Consider the following 22512-nt stretch of genomic DNA (forward strand, 5'->3'; position numbering starts at 1 on the left):
ATTGGGTCATTTAGAGCAGGCAAGGTTAAACAGATTCTGACCAACAAAGAGAGTAAAAGCAGAAACTGTAAACATTAAACAAACAAAAGAAGAACAACAAAAAAAAAATGGTGCCGAAATAACGGGCACCGTTACTTTGACGCTCTCTCCCATGTAAAAAATAATGTAAACGAACACAAGCAAAACTACAAGACACACACAATCCAACACACAAATAACAACAGCAACTTTATTGAAAAGAAAAAGAAAATTACAGAAAAAACCTTGCAACATTGTTGACCCCAAACAAAATTAGATAATGAATTTATCACCGATGATGTACCGGCTAAATCATGCGCAAGGACAAAAGTTGCCACTGGCAGCTGAACAACAACAGCAACAACCACAGCAGCAGCAGCCACAAACGACACAAACGCCCATACAAACACAGTCACAGCAACAACAACAAATAATACCCAGTCATATATTGCTGCAACAACAATTGGATGCTGCCTCAGCGAATGCCTCTAACAATGCCAGCTCTTCCTCATCCAGCCACCCAACCACCAGCACCTTGCATCATACCCATGAGCCTGTATTTCTAAATAACTTTAATGATAATGAAGCGAACACACCTCATCAAGCCTTAAGGCAGGCCACCACCACCTCATCCCTACTGCACAGCATACAGCATCATCAGCCACAGCTGCATACGTCGCCGCCGCCGCCACCTCAGCCGCCCATTCACTCACGCCACTTAAACAACGCCCCAGCTAATAATCTGGTCATTACTAATGCTGCGGCGGCGGCGGCTGCTTTGGTGGCGGCCTCAGCTGTTGCCGCTGGTCAAATGGACGCTCTGACTACTACATCTTCCGTTGAAGAGAATTTAAAGCTTTTAAAGACTGCCATTAAATCGGAACCTTTGCAACACGACACCTCCCCCCATCCACACAACAACACTCACCCACTCAGCGGCTGCCACAGCGGCCACAGTAATCTCAGTAATGTTTTAAGTGCCACCAGCAATAAAGATGATATAATTACCTTAGCGGCCTGTTCAGCTTTGGCCAATGTTATACCTGCCTCCAATGCCGCTGCTGTGGCCGTCGCCGCCACCTCCTCCTCCTCCATGTCTTCTGCTGGCGTTAAAGCGAATGTTTTGAAAAATTCCTCTGCCTTAAGCAATGCCATCACACAAGTGGCTCTTACTGGTAGTACTGGTAGTGCCGGCGGAGGGGGTAGTGGTGTTTCAGTTGCAGGCAGTGGTGTCAATGTTAGTACTGCAGGCTCAGTGAGTGGTGAGGCATTGACTACGTCAAATGGCAGCCTAGTTTTTGTGCCATCGAAAAGAGCGCGTATGGAATTGTAAGTATAATAAATGATATTAAAACACTAGAGACAAGACTGGAAGCTGGACTAGGGACTAGGCTCTAGACTACAGACTAGACTAGAGACTAGACTAGAGACTAGATTAGAGAATAGACTAGAGACTAGACTAGAGACTAGACTAGAGACTAGACTAGAGACTAGACTAGAGACTAGACTAGAGACTAGACTAGAGACTAGACTAGAGAATAGACTAGAGAATAGACTAGAGACTAGACTAGAGACTAGACTAGAGACTAGACTAGAGACTAGACTAGAGACTAGACTAGAGACTAGACTAGAGACTAGACTAGAGACTAGACTAGAGACTAGACTAGAGACTAGACTAGAGACTAGACTAGAGACTAGACTAGAGACTAGACTAGAGACTAGACTAGAGACTAGACTAGAGACTAGACTAGAGACTAGACTAGAGACTAGACTAGAGACTAGACTAGAGACTAGACTAAAGACTAGACTAGAGACTAGACTAGAGACTAGACTAGAGACTAGACTAGAGACTAGACTAGAGACTAGACTAGAGACTAGACTAGAGACTAGACTAGAGACTAGACTAGAGACTAGACTAGAGACTAGACTAGAGACTAGACTAGAGACTAGACTAGAGACTAGACTAGACTAGAGACTAGACTAGAGACTAGACTAGAGACTAGACTACAGACTAGACTAGAGACTAGACTAGAGACTAGACTAGAGACTAGACTAGAGACTAGACTAGAGACTAGACTACAGACTAGACTAGAGACTAGACTAGAGACTAGACTAGAGACTAGACTAGAGACTAGACTAGAGACTAGACTAGAGACTAGACTAGAGACTAGACTAGAGACTAGACTAGAGACTAGACTAGAGACTAGACTAGAGACTAGACTAGAGACTAGACTAGAGACTAGACTAGAGACTAGACTAGAGACTAGACTAGAGACTAGACTAGAGACTAGACTAGAGACTAGACTAGAGACTAGACTAGAGACTAGACTAGACTAGAGACTAGACTAGAGACTAGACTAGAGACTAGACTAGAGACTAGACTAGAGACTAGACTAGAGACCAGACCAGAGACTAGACTAGAGACTAGACTAGAGACTAGACTAGAGACTAGACTAGAGAGACTAGACTAGAGACTAGACTAGAGACTAGACTAGAGACTAGACTAGAGACTAGACTAGACTAGAGACTAGACTAGAGACTAGACTAGAGACTAGACTAGAGACTAGACTAGACTAGAGACTAGACTAGAGACTAGACTAGAGACTAGACTAGAGACTAGACTAGAGACTAGACTAGAGACTAGACTAGAGACTAGACTAGAGCCTAGACTAGAGACTAGACTAGAGACTAGACTAGAGACTAGACTAGACTAGAGACTAGACTAGAGACTAGACTAGAGACTAGACTAGAGACTAGACTAGAGACTAGACTAGAGACTAGACTAGACTAGAGACTAGACTAGATACTAGAGTCTAGACTAGAGACTAGACTAGAGACTAGACTAGAGACTAGACTAGAGACTAGACTAGATACTAGAGTCTAGACTAGAGACTAGACTAGAGACTAGACTAGAGACTACACTAGAGACTAGACTAGAGACTAGACTAGAGACTAGACTAGAGACTAGACTAGAGACTAGACTAGAGACTAGACTAGATTATAGACTAGATTAGAGACTAGTTTAGAGACTAGTTTAGAGACTAGTTTAGAGACTAGTTTAGAGACTAGACTAGAGACTAGACTAGAGACTAGACTAGAGACTAGTCTAGAGACTAGACTAGAGACTACACTAGAGACTAGACTAGACTAGAGACTAGACTAGAGACTAGAATAGAGACTAGACTAGAGACTAGACTAGAGATTAGACTAGAGACTAGACTAGAGACTAGACTAGAGACTAGACTAGAGACTAGACTAGAGACTAGACTAGAGATTAGACTAGAGACTAGACTAGAGAGTAGACTAGAGACTAGACTAGAGACTAGACTAGAGACAAGACTAGAGACTAGACTAGAGACTAGACTAGAGACTAGACTAGAGACTAGACTAGAAACTAGACTAGAGACTAAGCTAGAGACTAGACTGGAAACCACAATCTAGTTTAAACTTTAATATAAACTTTCGTATAATTTTTTTTCTAAACTTTAGTCTAGACTAGATGTTTTGTTTAATTCTAACTTAATAATTTTCTTTCTTTTTATGAATTTTAGAAGAGAAGAATGGATTTCAACCCCTAGTCCTGGCAGTGTACCCAGCACAGCACCATTAAGTCCATCTTCGGCATCGCAAAATCACATGTATGGCGCCAATATGTCAAATGGCTACGCCTCACCCATGTCAGCGGGCAGTTATGATCCATTTAGTCCAAATGGTAAAACAGGTGAGTGTTTTAATACAAAAGTTATAAATATTTAAGAAATTTTATTTTTAAAAAAAAAATCCAAAATTATTTTCAAAATTATATGTTTTTTCTTATAAAAATGTGTTAATATTCCGATTTGTAAACACATTTTTACTAAATCTGTAAGAAATACTTTGGTATTTGAATGATGTTTGATTCATATTTTTACAACTGTTATTAAAATGGCCATATTAATTAATACTTATTAATTTTTACTACAATTACAATTAAATTAATTTTAAAAATAAAAAAATTAAACAAAAAAATGTATATCTCCCCGACGGGGAATTGAACCCCGGTCTCCCGCGTGACAGGCGGGGATACTGACCACTATACTATCGAGGATGTCGAAGCGAACAAGTATATTTCAAAATATAAACATTATAAGCTACACAAAGAAAATGTTAACAAAACAAACAACATGATAAGAGCAAGAGTTATTTATACAAAAGCTATTTATTTCTCTCTAGTTGTTGACAATTGATAACAGAGGGCACTGTTTGCAAAAATAATAAAAAAGCTGTTTTAGAAAAAAGCTTTGCTGTGGCAACACCCTATGAGCCGATGCGGTTGACATGAGCAAAACCATTTTTTTTATAAGTTTTTCGTAGCTAGAAATGGGGGGTCTTCAGCTAAACTGTCCTATAAGAAATGTACGGCGTGTGTGTGTAATCATGTTGATGTAAGCCAGATGAGCCGGAGAAGTATAAAGTTGCCTGACTGGCAAGTACTAGTCAGAGCAATAAACAAATAAAAGTACTACTATTAAGGTAATATAATCTATCAAAACGTTCGTATTGTAATATGCTGCTGTTGATTTGAATTTAATATTTGTCGGCCTGGGAAATGGCCTGGATTGTACAGTTTTTTTTGGTCTAGAGACTGACTAGAGACTACACTAGAGACTGCACTAGAGACTGACTAGAGACTACACTAGAGACCAGACTAGAGACTAGACTAAAGACTAGACTAGAGTCTAGGCTAGAAACTACACTAGAGACTGAATAGAGACTACACTAGAGACTACACTAGAGACTAGACTAAAGACTAGACTAGATTCTGGGCTAGAGACTACACTAGAGACTACACTAGAGACTGACTAGATACTACACAAGAGACTGACTAGAGTCTACACTAGAGACTACACTAGAGACTAGACTAGAGACTACACTAGAGACTGACTAGAGACTACACTAGAGACTGACTAGAGACTACACTAGAAACTGACTAGAGCCCCTGCATAGGACATGCACGTGTTGAAATAATTAGTCAAGTTAGCAACATGTCACCTTAAATGATGGGTAAAAACATTAGTTCGTTACATTCCCCTAGAACTGCTGGGGGATACATTGACTACTTGTTTAACTGCTGGGATATGACGTCTATATTTTTAGCTGTATTTAGGTGAGTGTATATCCATATGTATGCGCAAAACCACCCACAGGATAAAGACCTTTGCAGCTCTAACTAATGTTCGTTGGAAAAAAAGCAATTTTCGTCAAGGACGATTTTATGAACAAAGAAAGTCTGGGATACATTTGTATGTATTTGGATGGATGAATGTACTTGTGTGTGAGCAGAGTTTATGTATCCATGGCAGACATGTTTTACATTTAAATTTGGGTGTGTGTGTTTGTTATACTCACTGTAACAAACCCCGAAAAAAAGTTGAAGGTCACCAGACAGACGTTGCTGTCTGCCATCTATGTATGTATGGATATCATCACGTTTGTTGTCTTCTTTAAACAAAAACAAAAAAAAAGACAACAACAATCACCCCCAAACAAAAACCCAGCCACAACCACAACAAACAATAACAACGAAATGAAAAGCACTTGAACTTATTTAATGTTGAACAAAAAAAGAAATGGTGGCAAATATTAAATCTCACACTCTTTTCTACTTAAATGCCGTTAGTTGAGGAATTTTTCAGCTACAAGAGAAAATAGAGCAGTAAGGGATTTTGGTTGCTATTGTTGTTGTTTTTGTTTAAGAAAAGGACAGCTATTCTTGGTGTTGTTTTTTAGATTCTCTAATTCATGTTCTTGTTCGCCCACATTGTTATTTTTGTTATTATTTTTGTAGGATTCTGTAGACTGGTAAGAATTTTCTATGGTTTTTTTTAGCATTTGATAAATTAATAGGTTTTGGGTGTGCTTAAATATACAAACACGCGCAGGATGTTTGTTACTTGGAATTCTGTTTTTTTTTTGTTGTCTTTTGTATATAAATTTAGTTGTTTTATATTTAAAACGTGTAAACCGTTGAAACGTCTGCATTTGAAAACTTAATTGATTTTTTTTTTCAAAAATAGACGGTGTAAATTACAATACAATGTTATTTTAAATGTTGTTACATAGTTATTTTACTAGCAGCTAAATTGTTGTTTCTGTTTTGGTAAAAAAATAAATCCTTGAAGGTGAAACAGTTCTTTTTTTAATAATAGTTATTGGATATACTACTTTGTTTATCATTTATAAAGGTTTTTATTAAAAACAGTAGGAACTAGGCTAGAATAGAGACTATACTATAGACTCTCAACTAGTCTCTCTACGGGTATATAGTCTTGTCTCTCTCTCGCCTAGCCTCTAGACTAGTATGTAATGTATTATCTAGACTAGTCTCTATTTCAGTCTCTTGACTATTCAGACACTACAGGAGCGTACTAAAAAAATTACACAAGCTCAGCGAAGTCCTCTAGCAGAGCGAGAGGATACCACCCTTAATTAGGTATCCATCCACAAGGGTACCCTCTAGAGAGCCGTAGTTGGAAGAGTATCGACTTCGTGAATTCCAAACAAAAAATCCAGGCGCAACGGTATCCAAATTGGACTGCTTCCATCAACAATAAGGAAAAACGGGAATCCAAGGTTACGGTGCAGGAAGTACTAAAACACAAAATCCTATATCTGTACCGACGCCTTTAGACACCTTTCACACTAGGCAATTTAGTTGCGCAAGTCTCTTGTGTTTGTAGATGCCAGAGGTAATGTCGGTTTAAGGAGAAGAAAATTTTACATGCTGTTTTGTTGTTGGGCAAGAGACTTGCGCAACTAAATTGCCTAGTGTGAAAGGGGTCTTAGAGAGCCTGAAAATAGGGTCTCAGTCGTCGAGGTCATACTACTCTAATAACTTCTAATTCGGCAGCACACCTGGCTGAGATAGAAGTTATAGTTACCAGGCAACAAAATCAACAAGGAGGAGTGGAACATTGAGAAGGTCAACACCCGGGGACACTTCTAAACACAACAAATGTACTATCTTCCGCTCAGGAGAAGACCACTTCTGGAAATATCCCATTCATAGAACTGGGGAACCTGATAACGAAGCTAATTGAATTCATGAAGGGCAAATCGGATGTACATCATGCCAACATGGTTAGAGATGAAGTATCGTGCAATGAAACACCCCATGTTCCTGAAACAAACGATTTATACAAGCAGACGACTCCAAAAACGTGTCCCCCGTACAGGACTTAAAGAGAAGCGGAGAACCGAAAACCCAAGCTGCAAAGAGGAGCAAAAAGGCCGGCCAAAAACAAAAGAAAACACAAGTGAGATTTGATAATGTAGCATAAAATCCCAGTGTAAATGCCGAAACCAATACATGGAAAGCAGTGAAACGCAATATAATAAACTCAAAAGAGAAAGGAGGGGCAATATGCTGTGATCGTTTCCGCTAAAGAAGAAGCATCCTATGCCGATATATTGAAGACTATTAAATCGGACCCAAATCTAAAACGTTTCTCGTTTAAGAATAACACTAAAATGTAATCTCCTAAACGGCAATAAGAAAAGTGTTGCAAAATTCCAAGAACAAGTGGAAAAAAACATTACAAGCCACAGGCAGGGGTTTCCGAAATAAAGGAATCGGTGGCACTCAGACTGCAAATATTATAAAACCAGCAGAGCTCGGCCGAAAAGCTCTCCAAGCCGGGAAGGTCAGAATGGGATGGGTGGATGCCGACTAAGGGAAAAACAGCTGTTAAATAAATGATGCTTGGAATTTGGCAACATTTCCAAATAGTCTAGTCTAGTCTCTAGTCTAGTCTCTAGTCTAGTCTCTAGTCTATTCTCTAGTCTAGTCTCTAGTATAGTCTCTAGTCTAGTCTCTAGTCTAGTCTCTAGTCTAGTCTCTAGTCTAGTCTCTAGTCTAGTCTCTAGTCTATTCTCTAGTCTAGTCTCTAGTCTAGTCTCTAGTCTAGTCTCTAGTCTAGTATCTACTCTAGTATCTAGTCTTGTCTATAGTCTAGTCTCTAGTCTAGTTGCAGTCTAGTTTCTAGTCTAGTTCCAGTCTAGTCTCTAGTCTAGTCTCTAGTCTAGTCTCTAGTCTAGTCTCTAGTCTAGTCTCTAGTCTAGTCTCTAGTCTAGTCTCTAGTCTAGTCTCTAGTCTAGTCTCTAGTCTAGTCTCTAGTCTAGTCTCTAGTCTAGTCTCTAGTCTAGTCTCTAGTCTAGTCTCTAGTGTAGTCTCTAGTGTAGCCTCTAGTCTAGTCTCTAGTCTAGTCTCTAGTCTAGTCCCTAGTCTAGTCTCTATTCTAGTCTCTTGTCTAACCTCTCAGCTAGTGTGCTGATTATTCTCTCGATAAGTCTTCGGAATAGTCCCTTGGCTAGTATCTAAAGACTTGTGAGTTCCTTCGAGGAATCAATGCAAATTAGGAAAAATTTCTTTTGTATTGCTATTAATAGATGACATATCCCTGATTTATTACTAATTTCTGTTAGTCACGTTGCCTCTTTATTCCCAGAAATCTAAAAAACTTCTGGTTCAAAACTAAAACACTTTGTTAGTTAAAGTTTAGGTTAACTTTCAAACACCTTTTTTGGATACCTAACTTCACCACCTTATTTACTATTGTATTCCATTTGAATCATTAATTTCAACAGCTGAGTCATGCAATTCACACTCCAAACTTTTTGTCTGACACTTCCTCAATACGCCTCTGTCATTAATTAATCATTCTGTGGTAAAAAATTATTATATTTGAGACGTTTTTTTAAGGTTATAAAAATCAAGCAAAAATATTAAATATCACTTTTTAGTGCTTTCTTTAGAAACACATATAAAATATTTGTTATCTAAAATTTCATTTACATATTGTAGTTGAAGCATAAATAAATTTTGCGTGCGTATTTAAGTGTATGAAATTCACAGATAATTAGATACTTTTAGTTTAGTTTCATTGTCTAGACAGGATGATATTTAGGTGTGTGTTTTATATTTTAGTTGCTAAATAACACGCACAAAATAACAAGGGAAAAAGTAAGTGAGTAAGAAAGAGAGAGAGAGAGAGAGAGAAGCAAAAAAGGAAATTGTATCCAAAGGATACATTTTTATAAATATGTTAGGTTTTTGGTGCGTTTATCTTTATGGAGAAATATCTTATAAAGAAACATTTTTAGTTAGATATTTTTATACATAAATAAAGTACTTACTTTTATTTATATATTCCTTGTTATTCCTTGACAAGATAAGCAATATGCATTCTTTTTTTCTTGCTTTTGAAAACCAACAAAAAAATAAACATTATTTTTGCCAGCGGCTGCTTCTTAAATTCCACATGTCTTCTAGCATATTGATAATAAATTACATTTGCGTTACTTATTGCTATTAAATATTTGTAGCAGACTATTTTAGTTAGATTGACAGTGACTTTGTGGGGACACTACGAGGGATGTCTAAAGTCTAAAAATACTTAAATGACATAGATGATGCCATCTATGTGTCATCTATGACCTATGTGTCATGAGCTTCCTCGCATTTTTCTGACAAAATAGATGACACAGCTCATTTTCGTTACCAATATCTTGATCACTATCGTCGTTCTAAACCCTGACGTCTTTCACAACGATCTCAAGACACTTGGATCTTTGCAACAATTGATCTTTTCTTTCAATATGAAGAAATTTGGACCAAATCATACATAATATACATCAGATCACTGTGACAGACAGTTTCAGATTTTACGTAACTTGGATAGTTCCGGAGAGGAGATCAAGCTTTTGTGGAACTTGCTGTACTTTTGTTGTTCCCCTTTGGGGCATGGTTGCAGTATTGTTCTCATCAATCTTCCATATGCATTTCTGTGAGTCACAGGGAGTCAAGAGGACAGAAGAAGACTTCGTCATTGATCTACCCAAGACTTTCCAACTCATATACAACATAAGGATTCCCAAGAGCAACAACATTTTGCGCCGGTGACGAACGTGACAACATCCCTATTACCATCCTCATAGACCATACGTCTCGAATAACAACAACTTAAGCTCAGTAGTTGGCAAGTTGTGGTGTACATCACCTAAAGCAAGCGCGGATCCAGAGGGGTTGAAATAGGAATTAAGCTGAGGAGTTGTGTTCAGGGTTTTTCTTCAATCCATCGAAGAATCATAGCGATAAGATTTGCATACATCATCATTTATGGCACTAATTTTTTAAACAAATACAAACTGCAAAGCCTTTTGCTTGTCTAATGGGAATCGAACCCGCAACACTTAGTCCAGCACACTATTGGACTTTCCTTGTGGGAGCTTTTAGTAGATTGTATATTAAGAACTCTGAAAATCTTCTATTCGTGAAGAGTTCACGAAGAGTCTCAAATATAAGCGGGTTATGGAAAGTTAATGGCGACCAGACTGTTGAATACTGTAAAGAGCTGAAGCAAAGCAGGTTCGTAAACGACATATTGGCGATTCTATTCAGACAAATATTTATCATATCCTAGTATGATGCTGAAGAATGTTGATAAAATGATAGTTGTGTTGAATTTGTGACCAATATGCATGAATTTTCCTTCCAGAGCTTTATTATAACATATGCCAGAAAGATTAATAAATAGAGCCACATAAATGGTCGGCTAATACTGAGGAATCTCTATGAGCCTGGAGTTGAGTAAGTGACAAAGATGCTGGAGTTAGAAAAGTTAACAAAGCGATCTAATTATTGACTATTGAGAAGAACACATGTAAGGAAAGCTAGTTCAGTTTAAGCAATATATTATCAGCTGCCGAGATGTCATACGAAGCTCTGATTTTCCCAAGAATGACACAACAGTCATTCAGTAAGTAGCGTTATAAGCGATTGGATATCGCACAACTGCAGCCATCTTCACTCGGATCACCTACAGTTGAAATACATTTTTACTAGTCGAAGAATTGTCCTTGTGGTAACATATTCTAGGTTATGTTCAGTTTGTCCAACAAACTGTATAGATAGAACATGAACCATTTGATTGGCCTCAAGTCAAATGTAGAGCTTCATTTCCTTTTGTCCATCTACTGTATTAAGGGATATCGTATGAAAGAATGTTCTTTTTCCATCTAACTGAAAATATAGATCGTGAGCCATTCAATTGGCCAACAATCTTTTATTGAGTTCAGAGAGGTTCGCTTTAAACCAATAAGAATTAAGAATAATATTATTTAAACTGTGTAAATGTTTGATTCATATCTTTCTAACCATATAAAGCCCGGAAAAACTTGTTCTTTTTTTTGCCTGCAAAATTGCATATCTTGTGCCCTTGCTATTTTGTTCTGAAGCTACCAAAAGTTTTTTTTTTTTGGGAAAAACTTCTATTTGTTACAGCTATCGCTGCCTTGACAATATTTGTTGGATTATGACTGAGATCGTTCTGGAAACCTATTGCCTGGTAGTTACTGTTGCTATGTCCTGCAGATCACTGTGACAGACAATTTCAGAAGAGCATGGACTAGGGTCGTTCCGGAGCGAAGATCCAATTGTTGTGGGAACGCGTTCCTATATTGTACTAAATGCTGGATATAATCACACATAATATCCGGCATATCTCTGTGCCAAAAAGTTTCAGGAGAGCCATGGCTGTTCTTAGATCCCTATAACCAATGACAATCATTGACGAAGTGGAGCTTGACACGTTCCGGAACGAAGATCCAATTGTTGTGGGAACTCGTTCCTCTATTCTACTAAATGCTGGATAAGCAATCATAATGTCCTGTATATCACTGCGCCACTAAGTTTCAGGAGATACATGGCTGTTCTTACATCCATATAACCAATGACAGTCTTTGACGAAGTGGAGCTTGACACGTTCCGGAACGAAGATCCAATTGTTGTGGGAAGGCGTTCCTAAATGCAGGATATAAGCAAACATAATGTCTTGCATATCACTGCGCCACTAAGTTTCAGGAGAGCCATGTCTGTTCTTAGATCCCTATAACCAATGACAATCATTGACGGAGTGTAGTTTGATACGTTCCGGAACGAACAACCAATTGTTATGCGAACTCGTTCCTATATTCTACTAAATGCTGGATATAAGCGAACATAATGTCCTGCATATCACTGCACCAGAAAGTTTCAGGAGAGCCATGTCTGTTCTTAGATCCCTATAACCAATGACAATCATTGACGGAGTGTAGCTTGGCACGTTCCGGAACGAAGATCCAATTCTTCTAGGAAGCCGTTCCTCAATTCTACTAAATGCTGGATAAGCAATCATAATGTCCTGTATATCACTGCACCACTAAGTTTCAGGAGATACATGTCTGTTCTTACATCCATATAACCAATGACAGTCTTTGACGAAGTGTAGCTTGGCACGTTCCGGAACGAAGATCCAATTCTTATAGGCAGCCGTTCCTAAATGCTGGATAAACAATCATAATGTCCGGCATATCACTGCACCAGAAAGTTTCAGAAGATCCATGGCTGTTCTTAGATCCCTATTACCAATGACACTCATTGGTGGAGTGTAGCTTGACACGTTCCGGAACGAAAATCGAATTGTTGTGCGAACTCGTTCCTATATTCCACTAAATGCTGGATATAAGCAAACATAAGTCCTACATATCACTGCGCCAGGAAGAGGAGAGTCTTGTCTGTTCTTAGATTCGTATAACCAGCGACAATCATTGACGGAGCGTAGTTTGTCACGTTCCGGAACGAACAACCAGTTGTTGTGGGAAAGTGTTGTCTGGTAGATGTTTGTTGCTGAATTGTACTAAATGCTGGCTGTAAGCATACATAAGTAAGATCTGAACTTAAATGCATTGAGGACGTCTATTAAACTTTTAAGAAATACACAAAGAAAACAGAACAGATTCATTGTGATGACCAAATTTGTAGTTTGTCGAATAATTTGATATTTCCCACCAAAATTTGTCTCCTGAGAGCTACTCCCTATAATTTTAAAGTATTATCCATCTCCACTAGGTTAGGTTAGGGTCCAAGCAGCTCAATTGGGTCCATTCAAAACTGATCCCATTGTGATACCCAAGAAGTAAATAGCAGGATATTTTACTTCATCCGTTGTTGCCAAGGTGAACCAAAAAGATTCTCTGGATGCCTCTTAGATTCATGCTTGATAACTCATCTAAACAGGAGAGAAAGGGGGATACGTTCCCTCAAGTTAGGCAGAATAGGTGGGACACAGTCTCCTCCTCTTCTTCGTTTTGACAGCTTCTACAGTAATCGTTAAACCTTAGGACCAATTTTCTAGCATGTGTTCGGATTATTCAGTGTCCTGTTATAAAGGAATCTCCACTAAGATTCATTGTTAGGTTTTCTTTATTCAAAATTTTAATTTTAAACAATTTTGTCATTTTGCTTTATTACTCAGGAGCTTTATTCAGTCTAGTAAAAGATTTTTCATTCTTTTTTCATGGTTCATTGTTGTTTTGCTAATTTTGGTGTGTTTTTTTTATGATTTTCATTTTACCCCTCGGGCAATTACACGATTTGATTGCACTCTTAATGTGGCTGTCTACATGAGCTGTGCTGTAGGGTATAGAATAACCAAACAACAATAATAATAACAAGTAAGAGTGCTATATTCGGCTGTGCCGAATCTTATATACCCTTCACCAAATTATACTTCAAAATTTTAAATATTTTTAGGTAAACAAAATTTAATTTTTTTTCCAGTTGTTTTTTGAATTTTTTGAAAAAAAAAATTTTTCGATTGTTATTTTAAATTTAATTATTTTTTTTTTTAAATTTAAAATTTTTTTTTTTAAATTTTAAAAAATATTTTTTTTTTTAAATTTAAAAAATTTTTTTTTTTTAAATTAAAAAATTTTTTTTTTTGTTTTTTCAATTTTTTTTTTTTTAAAAAAAAATTCGGGTTCAAAATTTTTTTTCCCGATTTTGACCCATTGTAGGTCCAGCTTACTATGGTCTTATATACGTCGTTGCAAATGTCTTTGAAATATCTATCATTAGATATCCATATTGTCTATATTAATGTCTTAGTAATCCAGATATAGGTAAAAAATAGGTCAAAAATAGAGGTTGTCTTGGTTTTTTCCTCATATCTCAGCCATTTGTGGACCGATTTTGCTGATTTTAAATAGCAAAATTCTCGAAAGCATGTCTGACCGAATTATTGAAGATTTGGATCCCGAAGATATCTGGGGTCTTCAGAAAACTGATTTCAACAGACAGACAGACGGACAGACAGACAGACAGACAGACAGACAGACAGACAGACAGACAGACAGACGGACATGGCTTAATCGACTCCGCTATCTATAAGGATCCAGAATATATATACTTTATAGGGTCGGAAATGAAAAATGTAGAAATTACAAACGGAATGACAAACTTATATATACCCTTCTCACGAAGCTGAAGGGTATAAAAATATAACAAAAAGCAAAAAAAAAAACAAGAGTACAACTTGTTTGTGCAGTTTTTGTTTTCGCTTTAGTTGTTATTGTTGTTGCTGTTTTAGCTGCTTCAAAACCAAAAACCAAAAAAAGAGAAAAAAAAACACACAACATGTGCCGGTGTTGACCTTGATCTTGAATTGAAAGAGAAAAAAAACCAACTCAAAAACAACAACAAAAAAGAATATGAAATATATAAAATTTTGGGGGTATTACACCAACACCGACAAAGACTGTTTTTTTTACAGCCAGACAGACACACACTTTTTGTTCACATTTTGTAAACAATTATACCGGGTTCTTTTTGTTTTGGACATTTAGTAAAAGGGTTTAAATTAACAAAAACAAAGTTAAATTTTTTTCAGGCACAAGTTTATTTATTGCAAAAAAGCTTACAATTGTATGGATGTTGCCATCATACAGCAGCTGCTTTTTGTTGTTTTAAACCTACCTACTCATTTATAATTGTTTAAGGGTTAAAATATGTCTGGAGTTTAAACTCTAGTCTGTCTCTTTTACTCTTCTCTTTCCCTAACACAGTTTAGCGACAACAACAGTAACGACACTCACTACATGTTTATGTTGTTGGTGTAAATTGCATTTATGTATTTGAAAGCTTCAACTTATGTACCTGGAATCATATATAGGCCAAATGCCATCATTCTAAAGTCTCTAAGTTTATAATTTCATGCTGTTTGTTCTTTAAACTTTACATTATTTAAATGTTGTTGTTGTTATTGCTTTAATAAAACCGGTTTTTGTTTGCATTAAAGTAAAGAGAACAACCTCAAAATATTAACCAAATTTGTTGTCCTTGAAATGAAAACATACATAAAATGGATTTTTGTTGTTGTTGTTGTTGTTCAAAGTGCATTTGTTATTGGTTTCATGTGTTCTTTTGTTGAGCAACAAATTAAACCATAAAAATTTTTGTTGTTGCCTTAAACTTGACATATTAATAACTTCCTTTTGTTCAATATTTGAAAACAATATTTATTAACAAAAATTAAGCAAATTTGTTGTCCTTGAAATGAAAACATACATGCAAAACAATAAAAGGGATTTTTGTTGGTATTGTACAAAGTGCATTTTTTTTTTGTTGAGCAACAAATTAAAGCAATGAAATTGTTGTTGCTGGCATAAACTTGACATACTCGTATTAAGAACATCCTGCAGCGGGCATATGTTATATTTAGCACATTTTAAAATATTGTACTATTATAAACTGGCATTACTGCTGGCATTTGGGTGTTTAAATAAATTTAAAGCATCATTATTTTCTAAAAAGAAATAATTTTTAAGCTATTTTTTTATTTATCAATTTAAAATAGCTGAAATTCTTTTAAATTCCAAAGAAATTAAATAATTTTGGTAATTTAAAAAACTTAACGAAACTTTATTTTTGAAACCAAATGGTTTTCAATAGAACTTTTGCTATATTCGTTTAGCATAAATAAGCCTCTATTTAAATCTGGAATAATTTCTAATTTTGGATAATTTAAAAAACTTAACGAAACTTTATTTTTGAAAGCAATTACTTTTAAATAAAATTTGTACTATATTCATTAAGCCTAAATAAATCACCACATAAATTTAGAAACAATTTTGGATTTTTGTGAAATTAAAAAACTTAACGAAACTTTATTTTTGAAACCAAATGGTTTTCAATAGAACTTTTGCTATATTCGTTTAGCATAAATAAGCCGCTATTTAAATCTGGAAAAATTTCTAATTTTGGATAATTTAAAAAACTTAACGAAACTTTATTTTTTAAACTAAAAATATTTCAATCAAAATTTTACCACATTCTTTTAAAATAAATAATGCTTTATTGAAAACTAGAAAAAATTTCAAATTCTGTTTATTTAAAAAACTTAACGAAACTTTATTTTTGAAACTAAAAATATTTCAATCAAAATTTTACCACATTCTTTTAAAATAAATAATGTTTTATTGAAAACTAGAAACAATTTTTAATTTTGTTTATTTAAAAAACTTAACGAAACTTTATTTTTTAAACCAAAAATATTTGAATCAAAATTTTAATATTTTCGTTTAACATAAGTAATTTTATATTAAAAACTATAAAATTTTTTGATTATGGACAATTTAAAAAACTTAACGAAACTTTATTTTCTAAACCAAAAATATTTCAATCAAAATTTGAATATTTTCGTTTAATATGAGTAATTATACATCCAAAACTATAAACTTTTTTGATTTTGGTTAATTTAAAAAACTTAACGAAACTTTATTTTTTAAACCGAAAATATTTGAATCTAAATTTTACTGTTTTCGTTTAATATTATTAATTATATATTTAAAGCTTGAAATATCTTTGATTTTGAACAATTTAAAAAACTTAACGAAACTTTAGTTTTTAAACCAAAGATACCTAAATCAAAATTTTACTGTATTCTTTTAACATAAATAATGCTATATTGAAAACAAGAAAAAATTTTGAAATTTGCTTATTCAAAAAACTTAACGAAACTTTATTTTTGAAACCAAAAGTTTTTGAATAGAGCTTTTATTATATTCGTTTAGCATAAATAAACCGCTATTTAAATCTAGAAAAATTTCTTATTTTGGACAATTTAAAAAACTTAACGAAACTTTATTTTTTCAACCAAACATACTTGAAACAAAATTTTAATATTTTCGTTTAACATAAGTAATTTTATATTAAAAACTATAACATTTTTTGATTTTGATGAATTTAAAAAACTTAACGAAACTTTTTTTTTGAAACCAAAAATATTTGAAACAAAATTTTACTGTTTTCGTTTAATATAAGTAGTTATATATTGAAAACTATAAAATTTTTTGATTTTGGACTATTTAAAAAACTTAACGAAACTTTATTTTTTAAACCAATAATATTTCAATCAAAATTTTACTATTTTTGTTTTTAATAAGTAATTATACATCCAAAGCTATAAATTTTTTTGATTTTGGTTAATTTAAAAAACTTAACGAAACTTTATTTTTTAAACCGAAAATATTTAAATCTAAATTTGAACATTTTCGTTTAATATTATTAATTATATATTTAAAGCTTGAAATATTTTTGATTTTGAAAAACTTAACGAAACTTTAGTTTTTAAACCAAAGATACCTAAATCAAAATTTTACTGTATTCTTTTAACATAAATAATGCTATATTGAAAACAAGAAAAAATTTTGAAATCTGCTTATTCAAAAAACTTAACGAAACTTTATTTTTGAAACCAAAAGCTTTTGAATAGAGCTTTTATTATATTCGTTTGGCATAAATAAGCCGCTATTTAAATCTGGACAAATTTCTTATTTTGGACAATTTAAAAAACTTAACGAAACTTTATTTTTTAAACCAAACATATTTGAAACAAAATTTTAATATTTTCGTTTAACATAAGTAATTTTATATTAAAAACTATAAAATTTTTTGATTTTGATGAATTTAAAAAACTTAACGAAACTTTTTTTTTGAAACCAAAAATATTTGAAACAAAATATTACTGTTTTCATTTAACATTATAAATTATATATTCGAAACTAGAAAAATTTTTGATTTTAGACAATTTAAAAAACTTAACGAAACTTTATTTTGTAAACCAAAAATGTTTGAATCAAAATTTGATTATTTTCGTTTAATATGAGTAATTATACATCCAAAACTATAAATTTTTTTGATTTTGGTTAATTTGAAAAACTTAACGAAACTTTATTTTTTAAAATGAAAATATTTAAATCTAAATTTTACTGTTTTCGTTTAATATTATTAATTATATATTTAAAGCTTGAAATATTTTTGATTTTGGTTAATTAAAAAAACTTAACGAAACTTTATTTTTTAAACCGAAAATATTTAAATCTAAATTTTACTCTTCTCGTTTAATATAAGTAATTATATATTCAAAACTAGAAAAATGTTTGATTTTGGTCAATTTTAAAAACTTAACGAAACTTTATTTTTTAAACCGATTTACAAAAAATAAATTTTGAGCTATATTCCTTTAATATGAATAAGATTCTTTAAAATTAGAAAGTTAATTTGATGTTTTGTTAATTTAAAAAACTTAACGAAACTTTCTTTTTGAAACCGAATATATTTAGATCAAAATTTTACTGTTTTCATTTAAGATAATAAATTATATATTCAAAACTAGAAACATTTTTGATTTTGGACAATTTAAAAAACTTAACGAAACTTTATTTTTTTAACAAAAAATTTCTAAATTGAGATATTACTGTATTCATTAAATAGAGATAAGCCTTTAGTCAAAAATAGACAAATTTTAGATTTTTGTGAATTTAAAAAACTTAACGAAACTTTATTTTTTAAACCAAATTACAAAAATTAAATTTTGTGCTATATTCGTTTATTAGGGATGAAATTCTTTAAAATTTTGAAAATGTTTTGAATTTTTGTTAATATAAAAAACTTAACGAATCTTTATTTTTGAAACCAAAAATATTTTTATTAAGATTTTACTGTGTATGATTAATATAAATGAGTTTTTATTTAAAACTAGAAAAATTTTGGATTTTAGATAATATTAAAAACTTAACGTATGTTTAGTTTTGAAACCAAATTAAAAAATTTTGAGTTTCTGTCAATTTAAAAAACTTAACGAAACTTTATATTTTAAACTAAACATATTTAGATCAAGGTTTTACGTAATATGTTGAAGATAAATGAGTTTTTATTTAAAACTAGAAAAGTTTTTGAACTTTATTCTGTAAAATTTTGTTTCTTTAAGGTTTTAAACAAAAAATTTTATATTTGCTTATTTATAATATTGATATTAATGTTAGATAAATATTTGCTTTATTTTCACTTTTATTGTACATTTTTTTTTTGATGAAACCCTCCATCTTTATTTTGTTGTTGTGTTTTTTTTTACAATCACTTATTTGATTGTCTGAAATTATTGCAGTTTTTTTTATATGTGTTTGTTTGTATGAACACTCATGCACATTAAAAACACTTTTTTTCGTTTGTTGTCGAAAAATACAAAAAAGCAATTTTTTTTTTAATTTTTTACTTTTTTTCTGCTGAGTAAATATTGCAAAAAAAAAAGCGAAATTATCACATGACCTTGAATGCGGTTGCTTCACTTTATTAATTCTTATTTTTTTATTTTTATTTATACACAATTTATTTTCATTATTACTCTGCTGTGTTGATGACAGAGAAACAAACAAACAAACACACATACACACTGAGAGTATGAAAAGCAAGAGCAGAAAAAGGGAGGCAGAGGTTAGAGTAGAAAAAAACAGGGAGCCGGTATGTATGTGTGTATGCACTTTAAAAAACAAATCCAGCAAAACAGCAACAACAACAACAACTAAGTAGTATAATCGTTAAAAATTGCAAACAAAATACACGAAATATTAGCAAAGAGCACGAAATCATCATCGTTTATAATAGCCATCACAAAAACAACAACAGCAACATCAATAACAATAAAATAAATTTTGTCGTTGTTGTAAATTAAAGTGAAATTAAAACAAAAAAACTCAAATGAAAACGAGAACAAAATGCGTTGCTGCAATATTACAAAAAAAAATACATAAAAAGAAAAATAAATAATAAAAAAACATGTCTATATGCTGTGTAATTAAATCAAATACTTTTAACAAACCAACCATAAGACGAAGTATTAAAACACACACACCGTTTTTAAACAGCAACAACAAAATTAATCATAATAACACAGGGATGGCTAGTTTAATTTAACGAAACTATTTAGTATCAAAATTATAATTTCAAAGATTACGGATTCAAAAACAAAGTTTCTTTAAGTTTTTTAAATTAACATAAATACAAAATTTGATTGGAATTAGAAAGACATTAAGCTAACTTAAATAAATTTAAAGAAAATAAAGTTTTAAGTGATTTAGTTTGAAAAATAAAGTTTCGTTAACTTTTTTAAATTGATAAAAATAAGAAATTTTCTTTAATTTAAATTAAATCTTTGTTATGTTAAAGGAATATAAAAGAAATTTGATTAACAAGTTTTGGGTTTAAAAAATAAAGTTTCGTTAAGTTTTTTATATTGACAAAATATAAAATTTTCTTTTAAATTTCAAAGAAAATTAAACAAATTTAACAATTATAAACAAATGTTTATTCTAAAAGTTTCGTTAAGTTTTTTAAATTGTTAGAATTGAGAATTTTTTCTTGATTTAAATTAGAATTTAGATATATGAATGTATGGAGATAAATCAGCTTTCAAATATTTTTGATTTAAAAAATAAAGTTTCGTTAAGTTTTTTAAATTGTCAAAAATTAAAAAAACTGTCTGGATTTAAATTGAATTTAACATCTAGTAAAGGTCAATATAAAATTTTCCTTTGAAATAGTTTTGACTTAGAAAATAAAGTTTCGTTAAGTTTTTTAAATCGACCAAAATAAATTTTGTTTATAAAATTAAATAGATGATTATCTATGCCTAATAAATAAGTATAATAAAACATTTATTCAAGTTCTTTTGGTTTCAAAAATAAAGTTTCGTTAAGTTTTTTAAATTGACAGAAATTTACAAACTTTTTTGATTTATAATGTATAAACGAATTTGGAAAAATTTTCTTTAATATATTTTGGGTTCAAAAAATAAAGTTTCGTTAAGTTTTTTAAAATTGCTGAATTTGTTAAAATTTTTTGGATTTAAATTGCATTTGATATCTAATAATGGAATATGGAAAATTTTTCTTTAAAATATTTTTGGTTCAAAAAATAAAGTTTCGTTAAGTTTTTTAAATTGATGAAAATTTTAAAATTTTCTCAATTTAAATCGCATTTAACATCTAAAAAACGAATTTGGAAAAAATGTCTTTAAAATATTTTTGGTTCAAAAAATAAAGTTTCGTTAAGTTTTTTAAATTGCTGAAAATTTTAAAATTTTCCGGATTTAAATTGCATTTAATATCCAATAAACGAATTTGGATGAATTTTCTTTAAAATATTTTCGGTTCAAAAAATAAAGTTTCGTTAAGTTTTTTAAATTTCTGAAAATTTTAAAATTTTCTCGATTTATATTGCATTTAACATCTAAGAAACGAATTTGAATAATTTTCTTTAAAATATTTTTGGTTCAAAAAATAATGTTTCGTTAAGTTTTTTTAAATTGATGAAAATTTTAAAATTTTATCGATATAAATAGCATTTAACATCTCAAAGACGAATTTGGAAAAAATGTCTTTAAAATATTTTTGGTTTAAAAAATAAAGTTTCGTTAAGTTTTTTAAATTGACAGAAATTTACAAACTTTCTCGATTTATAATGTAGTTTGCATGTTATAAACGAATTTGGAAAAATTTTCTTTAAAATATTTTTGGTTCAAAAAATAAAGTTTCGTTAAGTTTTTTAAATTGATGAAAATTTTAAAATTTTCCGGATTTAAATTGCATTTAATATCTAATAAACGAATTTGGATGAATTTTTTTTTCAAAAAATAAAGTTTCGTTAAGTTTTTTAAATTTCTGAAAATTTTAAAATTTTCTAGATTGGAAACTGCATTACCATGTTCTAAAAGAATTTGCAAAAATTTTCTTTAAAATATTTATGGTTCAAAATATAAAGTTTCGTTAAGTTTTTTAAATTGCTGAAAATTTTAAAATTTTCTGTATTTAAATAAAACTTATTATCTAATTAAGGAATATAGAAAAATTTATTTTGAAATATTTTTAGTTTAAAAAATAAAGTTTCGTTAAGTTTTTTAAATTGACAAAAATTAAATTTTGTTTCAGTTTTGAGTAAATAGAAAAGTATATTTAACGATTACAGTAAAATTTTGATTTAAATATTTTTGGTTTCAACAATAAAGTTTCGTTAAGTTTTTTAAAATTGTCAAAAATAACAAATTTGTCTTGATTTCAATAGCTGCTTATTTATGCTAAATGAATGTAATAAAAGTTATACAAAAGCTTTTGGTTTGCAAAATAAAGTTTCGTTAAGTTTTTTTTATAATTTGCCCAAAATACGATTTAAGTAGTTTCCTAGCAATACCAAACGAATATGGCAAAAATTCCATTTAAAATTTCTTTCTTTATGTAATAAAGTTTCGTTAAGTTTTTTAATTGCTTAAAAATATTAAATTTCTTATGATTTTAAAACATTTGTAG

The 22512-nt window shown here is 31.5% G+C and overlaps 1 protein-coding gene and 1 non-coding gene across 2 annotated transcripts in view; one reads left to right on the forward strand and one right to left on the reverse strand.

Moving 5' to 3' along the window:
• Positions 1-283: 283 nt before the first annotated feature.
• Positions 284-22512, forward strand: part of EcR (Ecdysone receptor) — a 174449-nt gene continuing 152220 nt past the window's right edge. The window contains exons 1-2 of the mRNA XM_065513966.1: positions 284-1347; positions 3570-3739. Of these exons, the coding sequence (XP_065370038.1) occupies positions 299-1347; positions 3570-3739 (1219 nt within the window). The 5' untranslated portion in view covers positions 284-298. The remainder of the gene's footprint in view (positions 1348-3569; positions 3740-22512) is intronic.
• TRNAD-GUC (transfer RNA aspartic acid (anticodon GUC)) lies at positions 4034-4105 on the reverse strand. Its single transcript has one exon. It is a non-coding gene; the product is annotated as a tRNA-Asp (tRNA).

The sequence above is a fragment of the Calliphora vicina genome, chromosome 5 (genome assembly GCF_958450345.1).
Source record: "Calliphora vicina chromosome 5, idCalVici1.1, whole genome shotgun sequence".
Classification (NCBI taxonomy): Eukaryota; Metazoa; Arthropoda; class Insecta; order Diptera; family Calliphoridae; genus Calliphora; species Calliphora vicina.